The 16,601-nt window shown below is 34.9% G+C and overlaps 1 protein-coding gene across 1 annotated transcript in view; it reads left to right on the top strand.

The window, feature by feature from the left end:
- Positions 1-12,045: 12,045 nt before the first annotated feature.
- Positions 12,046-16,601, top strand: part of igf2bp3 (insulin-like growth factor 2 mRNA binding protein 3) — a 178,252-nt gene continuing 173,696 nt past the window's right edge. The window contains exons 1-2 of the mRNA XM_063069409.1: positions 12,046-12,693; positions 13,633-13,693. Of these exons, the coding sequence (XP_062925479.1) occupies positions 12,519-12,693; positions 13,633-13,693 (236 nt within the window). The 5' untranslated portion in view covers positions 12,046-12,518. The remainder of the gene's footprint in view (positions 12,694-13,632; positions 13,694-16,601) is intronic.

The following is a 16,601-nucleotide window of genomic DNA, read 5'->3' as shown; positions in this document are numbered from 1 at the left end:
TTTAACCTGAGTTGCTCTTTGTGTTTCACATGAGAATCAGTTCTCCCTCTGTGTTTAATCTGAGAGTCAAGTCTCTGTGTTTAATCTGAGAGTTAGTTCAGTGTGTTTAATCTCTTTGTATCAAGCAGTCCTTCTTGTATTATCATTAGCATTGATCTTTTTTGAATTTCAATCTGTGCACCTTTTTCACTCAAGTTTATAGAACTACAATTTAATGCATGCTAGAATAATCTTCTCTCTTAACTGTCTTCTGAGATTCTTCCTTTACCGGAGAGGTCAGATTGGTGTGACCTCCAGTGGGACATGGAGTGTAGTCTGATTGATGAAAAATGTAGCTCAGTCATGATTTCCACTAATTTGGTCAAAAGTTCAGCATTCAAGAACATCGAACAGAACAGCACAGGAACGGGCCATTCAGAACACAGTGTTGTGTTAAACAACTAAATTTCTAATCAAATGACAAACTAAACTAATTCACTCACCCTATACAATGTTGATATCCTTCCATGTTCTTCACATTCCTCTGCCTGTCTAAACCTTTCTTAAGAGTCCCGAATTCATGTGCCTCTATCACCACGCTGGGCACCCTCTGCTCTCTGTGTAAAAAGCTTGCCCCTCAAATCTCCTGTAATGTTACCCGCTTTCACCTCCAATGCATGCCCTCTGGTATTAGACATTTGAACCCTTGGAAAAGAATATTGTCTACCCTAAATTTGTCTCTTATAATTTTATAAACCTCTATCAGACAAGACCATGAGACATAGCAGAATTAAACTACTCTGTTAGTCTGCTCTGCCATTCCATCATGACTGATCCTGGATCCCACTCTATCCCATACACCTGCCTTCCCACCATATCCTTTGAACCCCTGACCAATCAGGAAAAGATCAATCCTGATCAAATATACCCATGGACCTGGCCTCCACCACAGTGTGTGGCAGAGCATTCCACAGATTCACTACTCTTTGGATAAAAACAATCCTTCTTACCTCTGTTCTAAAGGGTTGTCCCTCAATTTTGTTCTCACTCAGCCTGCGCTGCTCCAGGGACAGCAACCAAGTTAGTCCAACTTGGAGTTCCATAAAGCTGCAACGTGAGTTCCTGACTTCTGAACTCAATGCCTCAACTAATAAAGGGAAGCATGCCATATGCCGCCTTACCCACTCTATTAACCTCCATATCCACTCTCAGGGAGCTGTGAACTTGGACCCCAAAATCCCTCTGCACATTAACACTGTTTAGAATCTTTACATTTGATGTACCAAGGTGTAATGCTTCACATTTGGCTTTGTGAAACTCCATCTGCCATTTCTCTGCCCATATCTGTAACTGATCTACATCCTGTTGTATTTTTCCCCAGCCATCACCACTATCCACACCACCACCAATCTTCATATCATCTGTAAACATACTAATTCTGTTAATTGCATTTTCTAAACAACAAATTCTCACTACAAAGTTTCAAATTCTCTTTGAAGAGTTGAACGTTTAAAAAAGTTTCAGCACTATTTTTGAAGAATAAATGTCATTGTTCAATCCCTATTTGCACCTGTCCATATTTATGAATGTAATTTATGGCATTTCTATCATTGTTAATTTCATTTGCCTTCCCGTTTTTGAAAAAAATCTGCATTTTCTACAGGACAACCGTTCGTAAATTGAGCAAAGTTCATTGTGTTTGATACCTAATAAAAAAACTTCCAGCAAGCGTTACTGGGTCACCATAATCTTCAATAACAAATTAATATACACTTGGTCAATAGCAGTAGTTATTAAACAACATAATTTAATGAGGATTCATGTAACCATTTATTACCTCTGAAATATCATGGGAGTCTTTTGTATTTTAAAAAAAATCTCAAAATCAATCCATAGTAGATTTGTTGATATGATTTATTCATATGTTAAACCTTTAGTATTGAATATTTTAGATGTTTCATTCTTATGTATATTTTGAAACTTTATATTAAATTTGTCTACATTTATTTCTGTTCACTCAACGTGTCATCATCTTACGCACTTCTCACTATAGATTGAAGTATTTCTCCTGTAGTTGTATAGTTTGTTTTCTACTTAATTTACAAATGTAAACTAGCTGTGATGAATTTACCAAGAACGTCAACATAGAAGTCTCAATTACTATACAATACTTGTGCAAAATTTTAATCCAGATCCCAATCAGAGTATGCCGTCATACTAATAACTTTGTGTTTACTAGGTTTGAGATTTAATGGTCCCACCAATATTTTATCTTGAGCCATTTGTTTTGTGTAAATGAAAGATTTCATTGTTTTGGAGCACATCTTGGTTATCTAGTTCTTGTCTAAAACTATCAGATTCAATTCTAAATGGAAACATTACTCCATTAACTGAAGAACAGTTAATGTTCTTCATCAACAATACTTATTGGTGTGGGGTGTCAGAGTAATCCTTTTGCAGTCTAAAGAAATGAGGATTAATGAGCATATTTCTCTCTTTAGGCAGAAACATCAAATTATCAAATGTATGCACAGTTAAACAAGGAACTAGATACTGAAATTCACAAACACTCTGGATGCTGTACATAAACCTGTTATTGAAATCCATGGAATCACGAGATATGAACTCTGTTTCTCTCTCTCTACAGATATTTCAGCATTGTGTTTTTCTGAATTTTATACAGTGTATCTAGTATCTGTATAATTTGTTTGTCAGCTCCAAAGGTTCCAACTTTCACTTTGGAAAGATCGTACCTAAACAGAGGGCTTACACTGAAAAGTTTGCAGTACAATTATCCTGATGTGATACTGATCTTTGAATCAGATTAAATGTGAATATACATGCTGTTGATTCAAACACCAGTTCTGCAAGTTCATCCACATTTGCTCTGTAGGCATTCCTAATTATTAGTAACACAAGGGATAATCTGGAGCAATACACACAAGATGCTGGAGGAATTCAGCAGGTCAGGCAGCATCTATGGAGGGGGATAAACAGCCTGCATGTCAGGCCAAGTCCTGATGAAGGGTCTTAGCCTGAAATATTGACTGTTTATTCACTTCCATAGACGCTGCCTGACTTGCTGAGTTCCTCAGCATTTTATGTGTGTTTCTCTTAATTATTTGTTTCCTGTTAACGACACATATTTCCAACTATCCATATATTTTATTCTGACATCCATAGTTAGATTATTTATCAAACTTTCTTAATAAGCACACTTTTAAAATACACGTATCATCATTCCAAAAATACCACAAAGCAGATCTATTTTGATTTGTTAAATTTCGCTCCTTTAATATTCTTATCTGCTCAAGTCAACTGAAGTCAGTACATATTTAAAAACTATCAGTTTCAATTTTATAACTTTCACACGAGCATTATTTTGGTCCCTACTTTGAACATCTTAAAGTGAAGAATATTATATGCATCTTCTAATCCATCTTGGGTACATTATTTGCTCTCTGCTGTCTGTATCTTTTAAAATGTCAATAATTAGTATCAAATCTGTCAAAGGTACCATAGATACCAGTCATATAAAATGAGTTACATTTCCATCTAATATATAGACACTCCCTCATTTAGGTAACAATACACATTGTTGTACAGTCAAAAAAAGAATCTACTTTTGTAACATTTGTATTTTAAGCAACTTGGGATGTGCAACATTCAATTGTAGACAGAACATCATTAAAAGCGCACAATTTAAGACACAATTGCAACATTTCTGACAAAAGCATTTAACATTGCACCAGAGAACTGTTACTGCATGTGACCATTCAGCCTGGAGTCCATGCTAGTTCCTTGCACAGCAATATTTTAGAATATAAAAGTGAGGAGATAATGCTGAGGCTCTATAAGACTCTAGTCGGGCTGCACTTGGGGTATTGTCAACAGTTTTGGGCCCCATATCTTAGAAAGGATGTATTGTCATTGGAGAGTCCAGAGAAGGTTCATGAGGATGATTCCGGGAACGAAGTTAACATACAAGGAGCTGCTGAAGAGTTTCGGCCTGGCGCGTTGACTGTACTGTTTTCCGTAGATGCTGCCTGGCTTGCTGAGTTCTCCCAACATTTTGTGTGTGTTACATATGAGGAGCTTTTGGCAGCTTTAGGCCTGTACTCAGTGGAATTTAGAAGAATGCAGGGAGATCTTGTTGAAACCTACCAAATGTTGAAAGGTCTAGATATGGTGGATGTGGAGAGGGTGTTTTCTATGGTGGAGGTATCCAGAACTAGAGGGCCTCAAAATTGAGATGCAACCCTTTAGAACTGAATTAAGGAGAATTTTATTAAGCAGAGGGTAGTAAATCTGTGGAATGATCTGCCACAGACTGCGGTGGAAACCAAGTCTGTGGGTATATTTAAGGCAGAAGTTGATAGTTTCCTAATCGGTCAGGGCATTAAAGGATATGGTGAGAAGGCAGGTGTATGGGGTTGAGTGGGATCCGGGATCAGCCATGATGGAATGGCAGAGCACACTCGATGGGCTGAATGGCTTAATTCTGCTCCTGTCTTATGGTCTAGTCAGTTCTGCCTTCCTTTTTGCAGGTTACTCCCTGTTCCTATTATTACCTTTTGAAAACCCCAACTAATCCTGTTTCTACCCTTACAGTCCATCATTTGAAGCTGAGTCTGCAGAGCAGCTCACTTTTGTTTGCCCATTATTTGGAATTAGTCACCCTAGCCCTTGAATCATCAGCAAATGTGAAAATTCTGTCATGATCTGGTTCATACATATTAAGTCACCTCACAACCTTTCCAAATCTACACAATGCTTTATGAAATATAGGGTCTCCATCATAATCCAAATTACCATTCATCTGGTTCTTCATTCCTTCCCAACACTCCTCCAAATCTTCCCTCATTCACTTTCAAAATCTCAAGTGGTGTGGTTCTGCCAATTGTACATTCTGTCATGGCCAGGGCAATGCCACACAATAGATTACTCATCATGGTGATCTGTAATCACCAAAATCAAATACAGATTTTTGTCGTCTTGATATTAAGTTAACCAAAAATAACCTATATTACTATCTCTATGCTTGGTATTTGAAGATATTTCAAATGAAAAAAGAACACATCTAAGAAATTAGCACATTACAATGTTGACAATTTTTCACTTTTATTACAGATTAACATATATTCTTTGTAAGTTCAGTACTTTTATTTATCATGATTGATTTTTATGCTTCTATTTTCTACTTCATAATTTAAGACTTTGATTTAAATTCTTGTTCTATAATCACCATTTTAAAAAAGCACTATGTTCCATTTCAGCCACATCCCCAGCACTTACAAGTTCAGTCATTTGCCTTTACCAATTCTAAGTATTTGTATTATTTCTGTAATTACAAAGAATCTGCATTTCTACATTGCAGATTTTGAGTCCCAAACTACTTTCCAAAATTCATATAACTTGACATAATTAATTTAAGTTGCCTCGTATGCATACCTGATATCAATTAATGCTCATGTCTTTGACAGGGGTATGTTGTGAAGCATTTGAAATTTCATTCAATCGCATACACTGTTTCCCTGTTCCAGCTTTTAAGTTACACACCAATCAATTACGTACACACTTCACATTTTTGGTTTAATACCTATTTAATCTACGTTAAGTGTCAATTGCAGAGAGGAAAAGAGGTTCAAATTCCCCCTATGCTCCGGGAGTTTGTATTATAATTTAGAATAATTCTCTAGTTTGGTTCGGTGCTTCATTCTGGACACATTGTTCATTTCAACTTTCATTAAAGAATATTAAAACATTATGTAGGCACATTTCATATGCTATTTGTTTTTTGGTATTTGTACAATTTTTTGTATTTGATTTTGTTTTTGTATTTGCAGTTTGTCTTCTTTGTGTGCAGTTTTTTCATTGATTCTGTTGTATTTCATTGCTCTACTTTGAATGCCCACAAGAAAAATAAATCTCAGGGTAGTACATGGTAACATACTTCCATAATAAATTTACTTTGAGCTGTTCTTTCAGTAATCTTGGTGAACATTTTAAAATTCTCCAAACACTTTAGACAGAAACTTATTTTATCTCCATCCATTAACATTCATCACAGTTTGATCTTGTAACATATAAACCATTTCCTAGGCTAACAGTACTCTCAACATTTAAGAAAAGATCAGAAAAGTGGTTCAAAAAGAGGGGATATGACAAAAACAATTTTGATTAGTTTTGCTGAATGCCCATCTTAATGTTGAAATTTATAATTCACTGAATTAGATAACTTTACAACTTCATTGTCTACGTCACGGTTCAATGGTTCTTTGGTGAATCCAACTACAGAAATGAAATTAAAGTTCAATAAAATAGCGAAGATAGTTGATAGTTCATCACAAGATTATCTACAATACAAATACTTACTTTCTAAAGGAACTGATGCTAGTTCTATAATAATTAACTCATCAAAAAAAAACTTACTGACTGAATAAATCATTTCGTAAACACATTGCCACAAATTCATTAATTGTGTATTCATCCAAGTTTAATTTTTAGAAATAAATTATTCAAATTAAAATACTTTGAATAATCATTTGCAAAGCTTGTTAAAGGAATTTGTTCTCTTTTGAATCCATATAACTTTTAAAACATTTTACAAGCTAATTCAATTTAATTTCACATAATGAAAAAGAATTCTTACTTTTCAAATATTTAAATACTTATTTATGGCAATGTTAAAAAAATAGTTTGTCTCATGGTCAGAAGTTTCCTGCAAAACTATTTATAAACTATTTGAATAACTGAATTCCTTTTCCAATTAAGACAATAAGTGACAAATCAAAGACAACTTCTGCAATTATTATTTTATCATGAATTGTTATTATTTTATTTATATAAGGTGATTTCAATTTGAATCAAAGGTGCATATAATTCCCTTCATGTAGAATAGATCCTATACTAAATTTCATTCATGTATTAGAATGAAGGGGAATGAAACTAAATAGATAGTTCTTTCAAATATAAGTATTGATACCAGTGGATAAATGGTTTATTTGACATTTCTGTTTAACTATTGGTAGAAACCATAAACTAAAAATAGTTAAACTAGATTAAAAAGAACCCTGGTTATTCTGAACCTTAACCAAACAATACACTTCAGTGATACATACAAGGGTCTTTATTCAGGGTAGTTTTTCAATTGATCTTGGTAACTATCACATACATTTTTAAACAATTATTAAACCAAATTTTAAAACAAAAATATGCCTCCATTCAAACTATGTATTTTGTTGTTACTCTATCATTTACCTCAAACTAATAATTCATGAAAAAAGTGATTATATAAATTACCAACTGGAATTGATTACATACAACTTTCAATAGCTATCACTAACCAAGGCTTGTGGGAGGAAGGTAAACGCTTTATCCCTTAAGTTCCTGAGCAAAAACTAAATACTTTCCTTGAAGGAGTAGAGAATCAACAAAAGCAGGTTGTCAGTAGTCCTTTTGCCCTCTTTTAGCAGCTAGCTTCAGAAGATCTATGAAGCTTTGTAACTACAGCATTTCAGATACTGTACAACTATAGAATGGCAGTCAGAATTAAGCAACTACCATTCACAGGCTTACAACATCATTTTGCAGTTTAACATGTATTATTTTTAAACTGTTTCAAATCAGATTAACAACAATAATAAAAGAATCAGCATAAGTGCTAATTTCTCTAACAAGTTTAGTTGTTGAAAACAAAAAGAACTAGAATATGTTACAAAAATGTATTGCTTGATGAATTGTTCCCTACTCTGACAGGTTACCACATCTCAGCAACCCATCATACCATGCATTCCCAACATTTTACCCAGTTTTGACTTTTATTGCCTTTCTTTGCACACCTACATTTTAAATAGATCTAAATTATTTTCACTGATGTCTCCATACTGCCCTTATAGCAGAGAAAGGTGGTTTCCATTAGACACACTGGATCATAAGCATGAGCACCATATTAAAGTTGTTGTCACCACAACAACAGCATTATCTTTTAGTCTGAACATATCATGTTGAAAGTTAACTGACCTGAAAAACTATCAACATAATGCTTTGCAACAAAAAGCTATTTCAATTATGAGAAATTATAAAATGCTAAACGCAAGAGATACTGCAGATCCAGAAACCAAGAGTTCCACACACACAAAATGCTGGAGGAACTCAGCAGGTCAGGCAGCGTCTGTGGAGAGGATGGAAGTGATCTAACAGGACAAAGAAATAAAACAAACAGGAATAGAGAAATATGACCCAATTTGAAAAAAAGACAAAAAAAGGGACAGAAATTAAAAGAATATATTATATATTTACTGCTCAATAATAAATACAATTAAAGTTAGTCAAAACACAATCTGTAATTGAAGTTGAATGGTGGCTTTGAAAGACAGAATGTCAATAGCAAGTTATGCTCTCCAGACTAAGACAATTGTCATTCACCACCACTACTATCAAATGAAACCTGCCCTTTACTACACCATTCCAATTGTATCAAAGTGCATAAAGGTTTATATCCTAGAAGAGCTAAATGGGATTATTATCTTGCAATACTTTAATAATGTATAAGATTTCTCCAGTCTTTGGATTTACCAATTTGGGAATGATTTGCAATTATTTAAACCATACTGCTTCATTCTGGTTATGTTTTATATAACTAATATGTAAAATTAATGTTAAAAGTTTAGAACATGATACTGAAAGAATACATTTGCATCCAAGTAAATATATAGTAACAATTGTTTACAAACATAAAACATTCATTATCAGAAACAGGTTTATTATTGACAATTTATTAAATTTGTTGTTTTGCAGCAACAGTGTGGATTTTCTCTTAACGAACAGAAACAGAATAAGATCTTGATCTCATATTCATGTTGCTTCAAAACTAACAAAACATAATTTCAGTATAAAATGCAACAGATAGATAAATTGATTCCACTATTGATCTTAAAGTTCACATGCATCAACAGCAAATATAATCAACTTCTATAGAAAGCTGCAGAATACAGAATGGTTGATTCCCAGAACCATTTTTGTACATAATTCAATAATTCTGAAGTTCTGAGAACAATTATAGAGATATCAGTGTGCTATTCTGATAGTTTCACAACTTATCATTAAAGATGAAGGGAATCAAATGCCATACTGATCAAAATAATCAATTTTATTTAAAGCAGACACAAAGGAAAAAAATTCTAATACCTTGTATAGGTAGACTTGTTAAAAAAATCCATTTCCAATCCTATTTAAAATTAACTCTCATTTATTTAGCCCAACCACATATAGTTTTATGTTGACTGCCCAGACCCAAATCAAGATACCTCATTTTTTACAGGCAAATTGCACTCTGTTTACATATCCAGGTGTCATTGGAATAATGCATTATGCAAGCATTTTCATCACATTCTGAAAATCCTTTATTAAAACAGAGAAATATTTGTCTTAGATTTAATATCAAAGAACACAACACACTTGGTACTTCGATTATCAAAATAATTCTCTAACTTATTCTTCCATAGAAAATTGAGAAACTTTTACAAATGTTTAACAACATTTCAATTTTTTAAAAAGAATTTTCTAATTTAACAACAAAATATGTTGAATAATGTGATACTATAAAACCGTATATGGAGTTTCTAAAAATAATTTTTGGTAATCAAAGTCAGTCACTTTAATACAAATCAATTATTTAAATTCACTATCCAAAATAACTTGAATACTAAAAAAAAACACAACTTCTTTTTCACAAGAACATAGTATTTAACTAGTTCAGAGAACTCAACTTACTGGATCAGGTTTAATCTCCACTTCATAGATTGTGTTTATGCAAAGATGGTTTCACCCAACATTTGAGACATTTTAAGATTTCACATAATTGTTCTTTTAGCAAGGATTATAATATAGTACAACTAACGTGAAAGTTATAAATTATAAGGTAAAATAGGCATGAGTTTAAAATTTTTATTTTAAGATACTCTGAAAAATCTGGTAAAGTTTTAAAAGTTATACAAGTTAGTTGACAAGTTCCACCCCACCACCCAAAGTTTTTCCAACTTAATTATGATTTTGTCAGTCAGAAAAATTTATATTTGTTTTACATTAAAACAGTGTGGTATATAAAGTTCAAACAGATCTTTAGCTACAAAAGGAGTTAACATTTTTTCTTTGTCACAAACCCAATGTCTGAATTAAAACAACATGCTTTTAAGGATATAGGTTTGAGACCAATTTTTTTGATAACTTCGAAATGAACACTGTTGGCACTTTTGAGTTTTAAAAAACAATCCTAAGGTAGTCAGTGATAATGAGTATCAAAAAATCTTAAGATTTGTTGCAAATTTGATTTTGTCCTCTAATTTTACCATAAAGTAAGTTTCCTTAATGTTAGATCTTGAATATTATTCTCTCTACATTGCTTTTATGCCAGGAGATCCTACTGAAATTATTTTTTTTTAAACAGCATTGGACCTAAAGTTATAATTTCCACCCACAATCTCCAGTTTTGATGTTCCTATATAGTGGAGTTCTAGTATTTGAAGTGATCAATTAACCTTAACCAAATTAAATTGGTAATTGGTATTTCCATACAGTTCCATGGACAGTTTTCTTTGTCCTTTCAATAGGCAGATTATTTTGTTACCCTGTACAGGAATGGAGTGCCCAAAAGTACAGAATTGCATAGACTTACAACTGAATCAGAGATTAACAATTGTTCCTAACTACTCCAACTTTGGAAAGCATGAAGGGCACAAACAATTAGAGAATTTTTTTCCATAGTTTAATAATACCATACCGTATAAATAAAAAGTATTCGTCTTTCACTATGAATAAATATATAAACTTTATAATTTTCCAGGGAAGGACGTAACAATCAGAACGACTATCATTTACGATCGAAACAAAAGACTTGGCAGTCATTAACGCAATTTAATTGCATTTTTTAGGTTAATTTTAAGGATTAAAAAAACGTGGTAGGCGCTAGATAGGGCGTTCCGCGCTATCTGGGCCAGTAAAGCAGACAGCTGTATTCACGTGAAACAATTGAAAGGTTAAAAATAAAAATGATATTGACAATTACTTTCTAATTTTCGGAGGGTTCCACCTCCGGAGAGGGAGAGCCGCATCTTTTTCACCAAACGACGATCTTGCTTTAAACAAGTTTTAAATCGGTAAAAACTGAATTTCTTAAAGACGCGCCTACCAACGACATCATAAAAAAAATCCCACGCGGGTTCGATTTCGGATGTCGAATTTCTTCCGTTCGTTCATTCTGAACGCCTCTGACACTAAAATGCAACAATGCGATTTGAGATTTACCATTTCTGACCTTTTTCAGAACGAAAAGGGTCCGTTTAAAATACACGACGTTTTGGCACAATTTGTTTCAGATTTGATCAATTTCAGTATTTATTGTAATATTTATGCTCAAATATTAAAATCGCAACAACCACTAAAAATTCGAACACCTTTAGTTCCAATTTTACAATGGAAACGACGACCAGACTGCACCACCCCAATTTTCATATTTGGAAAAAAAATCGAAATCCAACCAACATTTCGATGCGATCCTACAATCATCTTCGCGTGGTTCTAAGCAGCAACTAGCAAGTTGGGGTTAGAAGACGGAGCGGATACAAAGGGGGTGGGGGGAAGCTTCAAAATATAAAGTAGTTACGTCTCGTTTATTAGAGTGCAGCCATTGCAAGGTTTCCGTTTTGGTGGCGACGGGCTAGGCATCTTCTGAACGAGTTGTCCTTTCAAAAGTGGGCAATGGAATTCAGAGGGAAGACACGAGGCTCAGACCGCGGAATTGCACTTTCCTCCCCCCCCATGCCTATGCAAACAGCTGCCCCCTCCCCTCCTCGTGGCAAATCACTGGGAGGGGATCGCAGGGCCACCGCACCGAGGGAGCGCAGCAGCCGGGCCAGTTTTCGCGCCATCATTCTAGTCCACGGCAGAGTGATTTAAACCAATGAATGAAACCTACAGGCTTGGGTGAAAAAAACTCGCTCAATTGGTAGCGAGGCTGAAGCACTTGATAGGGTGCAAGAGTCGGGGCTACGTACGAATGAGAAGGCGCATACAGGGAAACCGAAGGGGGAAAACGCAGCGATTAACAATCCCACAAATGTTATTGTACAATCGGGACATATCTCCCCTCTGCCCCACACCCCTCCCTTCCCGAGGAGAACTGAATAGCTGGCATTCCTCACGTGAAGAGTTGATGTGTAGTTTGACCACGTGGCCCATTCAGTCCGAATTTTCAGGGAATTTTTTAGAGCCGCATTTTATTTAGAGGCGGTGCTTAGAGTAACGTAGTGTGACATTTTCACAGCCTGTTTGCGAAAGGGGTTTTGGGGGAAGACAAAAAATAGTTTTTTTCCCTCTCTCCGCGGCCCGCCATCCTGAACTGTTAACACAACTATTTGTTCTGGGAATTTATTTTTATTCCTTTTGAGGACTTATCCTTCCTCAGTTTTATATTTAATTCGACCGATTGTTTCTCCAAAGGGGAAGATAAAGAAGGAGAGATCTTTTGCAGTTTCTGCAACATGAATAAGCTGTATATTGGGAATCTCACCGAGAACGTTACCACTGTAGACTTAGAGAGTCTCTTCAGAGAGTGGAAGATTCCCTTCTCTGGACAATTCCTCGTCAAAACTGGCTATGCATTTGTCGACTGCCCAGATGATAACTGTGCTATGAAGGCTATAGATACCCTGTCAGGTAAGCAGTTTAATCTCAAATACACCCATCCAACCTCGTGTTTAACGACCAACCTGGCCGTAACCTGGGTTGGTTGAGAGGCCTTGTGTCTGGGTTTAGCAGAAACTCTGAGCTATTGAGCACTTGAAAAAATAACTTCCCAGAGCACGCGCGTCCCTCGCACTTGCCCAGACATCAGCGGAAGAGACACTAAACTCTCCTTGCTTCAATTTAAAAAATTTACAACCCTAATTGTTAGACCCCATTCTATTCTTTCGCAGCGGCACGCGGTCTTTTTTTTAAACCAGTGTTTATAAAGTATAGTAGCGTTTTAAAGGTTTGGAAGGAGCTAAGTAGAGATCAGTACTGTGCAGAATGCGTTATCTTTTATTTATTCAACTAATGGAGTTGAGATTTTTTTCGTGTGTAAATACTTAAAATGGGAAAGTGATAGTGTTGTAGGCCTTTAACGATCCTGGCGGCAGCTCGGAGGCTCCATTCAAATCAATGCGCGCCCAGGAAGGGAACGCGCACTTCTGCCTCTATATTTTATTTTTTTTAAGGAAAAAATTAAGACACATAAAAAGTAATTGCGCCAGAAACGACCAAAGACCAAGTTTATTTTCGTTTATTGCATCTGACAGCGCGAATTGGTTTCCAGTCGGCCATGCTGAGTCCCAAAAGTGTCCTTTAGCAGTCGGCCACTCGAAACATGGCTGCAGATGAGAATACAGAACAATTGAGTGCACGACTTTTTCTAATGTACTTGTTTAAACTCTTCGCGCTTGTCTTCGAATTCCTGTTGTTAAACTGATTCGGAGGATTAGTAACATCGCTACCTAGGAAGTTGTTGATCAGAATCACGCGCTTAGATAAACGCACTTAAAACAACCGGACAATTTTTAAAATGCTGAACTCGCTGTAGTTTAATAAACGCTCGTATTTTGTGTGTTTCCGTAGGTAAAGTGGAGCTGCACGGGAAATCTATAGAAGTGGAGCACTCCGTTCCTAAACGACAAAGGTAAACGGGTGAACTTAGCTTTATTTGTCTGTCCAAATTAAAATAAAACGCACCGATCTGTCTGTTTTGAACTAAATGTTATCCAAACCCCAATTGATGTGAGTTTCGTGCATTTTAAAGGAACATCAATTGCCTTTTTGAATTTGCTTATTATACCTTTTTGGGGTGATGCATTTTGTTTATAATCTTATTTCTTTAATTTATGTTGGTGCTTAATTCAACTCCTTTAATTTTGGTTCGGAAGATTCAAGGAGCTTTACCTTAAGCTGTTGGACCTGACGCAGTAGTTTTTTAAAAAAGTTCGTGGTTGAGCTGGAAATGCTGAGATGCTTTTGGCACTTGAGGAGTTGTCAATCCAAGAGAGGAAAATTCCAAGACCATTAAAATTAAAACCTTTGTTGTACAGAAAAATATCTGAATCGGTTTCAAAAAGGGCTGCAAATGTGTAGATGGTTCCCATATATATGGTGTAATACAATTTATTAAAATGAAATGCTACTGCTGTTATAAAAAGACATAAATTGGGCTGTGATTGAAGTTGGAACTAAACGTCAATTGTTCTTCAATCTCGTAGTCAAATTTTGTCCATCCCAAAATAGAATGTGGCTAACATTTTGGAGAGGTGATATCAGTTGTTGTAAGTTTTAGAATTAAAATGGCTAATTGAATTTTTAGTCTTGCCATTTTGTGTTCCTCTAAAAGTTGAATTGTTTGGTGGGATACTTGTTTTCGTATAAGAGTTTTATTAATCGAAGTATGATGTTTTCCACAATCAACATGTGCATTTTTGTAATTATGCCTGAAAATGGAACACACTTTTGAGAATATTAATTAAGAACAAATCTTTCCACTTTTCATGTCAATTAACCATTTTCTGAGCATGGGTAACATGGTCATTTGTGGTGAATGCTGAGAAGTTGCTGAAAATGCTTTTATAGTTGCAAATTGATGATGAAGAGTTTATTGTAGGAGAAGCCTTTTGAGAACACCTTCTGCTCCCATAATTGTGTTCAATTTCAATCGACACTGTTTGCCTTCCATGGATTCCGTATTTAATAATTAGAGCAGATATGACTAAATCATCATGTCTGTGTTCTTTTGATTGCAAGTATGTAAACAATTAAATTGGGCTTGAATCTAAAAAGATGCAAATTTAATATTTAAGGCCATTTGTAAAATATGACTTTTATTTAGTAATTTATTAACATTTTAGTACATTATTTAAATCTGTTCTAAGTGAAAGCTGTTTCTTGTGAGACTTTCCATGTTCCTGAACAAGTTTGTGTAACTTGTTCAAAGGTGAAACTGGATGCAACTGATAATTTTAGTGAATGGTTTGGTTCTTTGTACAGAAACTAGACTGGTATATATGGACCAATTTCACTTGTAGCTCTTGTTATAATCTGGGATTTCATTGTAAATCTTTGGAAAATATGGATTCTGTTCACATTTTTTAAGTCAATTAAATTATTAATAACAGTAGGAAGTTACTTTAAAATGTTTCATGGTAAACTAACATTTGAGAATGGGGCTCAATTGGTGATCTTGTAACTTGTGCTGAGTTTTTGCCTTTGCTTGTTACATCCCTTATAATCTAGATTAGAGAAGTATATTTCTTTGTAAATCGCCATTGATTTTGTCAGAAAGTAAGTAATCCTAAAATTTAGAACATATTTGAAACTTGGTACGCTGAGTTTGAGATTTGGTTGTGGTTTTGTTCCTTTTGTGTGGAATTTAATTGGAAATGATTTGATCAGATATGTAAATATCATTCCTGTGTTCCATACCAAGCTGCAGTGCAAATTACGGGATGGAGTGGGGTGTCTTCCCTCTCCAAAAAAGTTGAGAATTTCGTACACAGCCAGCCTTGATGTGAAGATTTTTTTTTAAAAAAAGCTTGCTGCTGATTGAATCACCTTGTATTAAAAGAGAACTTTGATATTAATCTTATAAATTGAGAAGTAGATTAATGTCTAACCCCTCTGGACATAAAACTTTATTTACATGTTTGGAAGTATGCATATTCTTTTGGGCAGTACAATCCGTTATTGAAAAACAACTTGTTCTGGCTGCCATCTTGCATTCTGCATAAACAGCTCCCTGGGATATTTGGGTTTGGGGCCAGTGTATAGCTTTCAATGCTCCCCGTGGTGAAAAGGAGGGGGCACCCTCTAACTTGCTGTGGGGATGTGGAATTAACAGCAGTAGTTTCTCATGAGTATGTATTGTCATTTGTGAAAAACAACATGAAGGATATAAAATTCTTAATCCAAATGAGTTTTGCAGTGGGCAATCTAAGTGGTGTCTTTCAGAAGTGGTTTGAAATTGATCTGTAAAATGACTTTGTTCTGTATGAGTAAGGGTAATGGGGGGGGGGCTTCTGAGTGGAACCTTTTCAAATGCTAGGTAAATTTCTATATAAAATTGGTTATATTTGCATTTTTAAATGCAGGTTTTCAAAAAGTGCAAAGTTCAGTTCTGAAGCATTTTTTCTTGGTGCTAACAATATTTTATTTTCAATGGTTTAGTTTCTTTTTCTGAAGTAGGTTTTTTTGTACCATAAGATATTTTGTAGATTTAGAGAATTCTAGCTATTGTTTTGTTTAAATCTTAAACAGTTTTGTTTTTTTGCTTAAATATTTTCATAAAACAAAAGCAAGTTTTGTGTTTTAGTCCCTTTTTCTTTCAGATGCAATTCAGCCGAATATTTGGCTGTTGTAATGTGTGGAAAAAGGTTGATCAGTTACTTTGCTTTATTTAGTAACATTGCTTCTACAGTTTTTGGAATCATGCATATGTACCCGTATAGAAGCCCACCCAGTCTGCTGGTATGTGAATCCTGCGAGCTGTACATAAAGCCTTTCCTATACAAATATTCACTTTGGTCTGAAGGACTGGATTTGGTGAA

This window comes from Mobula hypostoma, chromosome 17 (assembly GCF_963921235.1).
Source record: "Mobula hypostoma chromosome 17, sMobHyp1.1, whole genome shotgun sequence".
NCBI lineage: Eukaryota > Metazoa > Chordata > Chondrichthyes > Myliobatiformes > Myliobatidae > Mobula > Mobula hypostoma.
The sequence above is the reverse complement of the archived record's forward strand: the minus strand, read 5'-3'. Positions and strand labels throughout refer to the sequence as shown.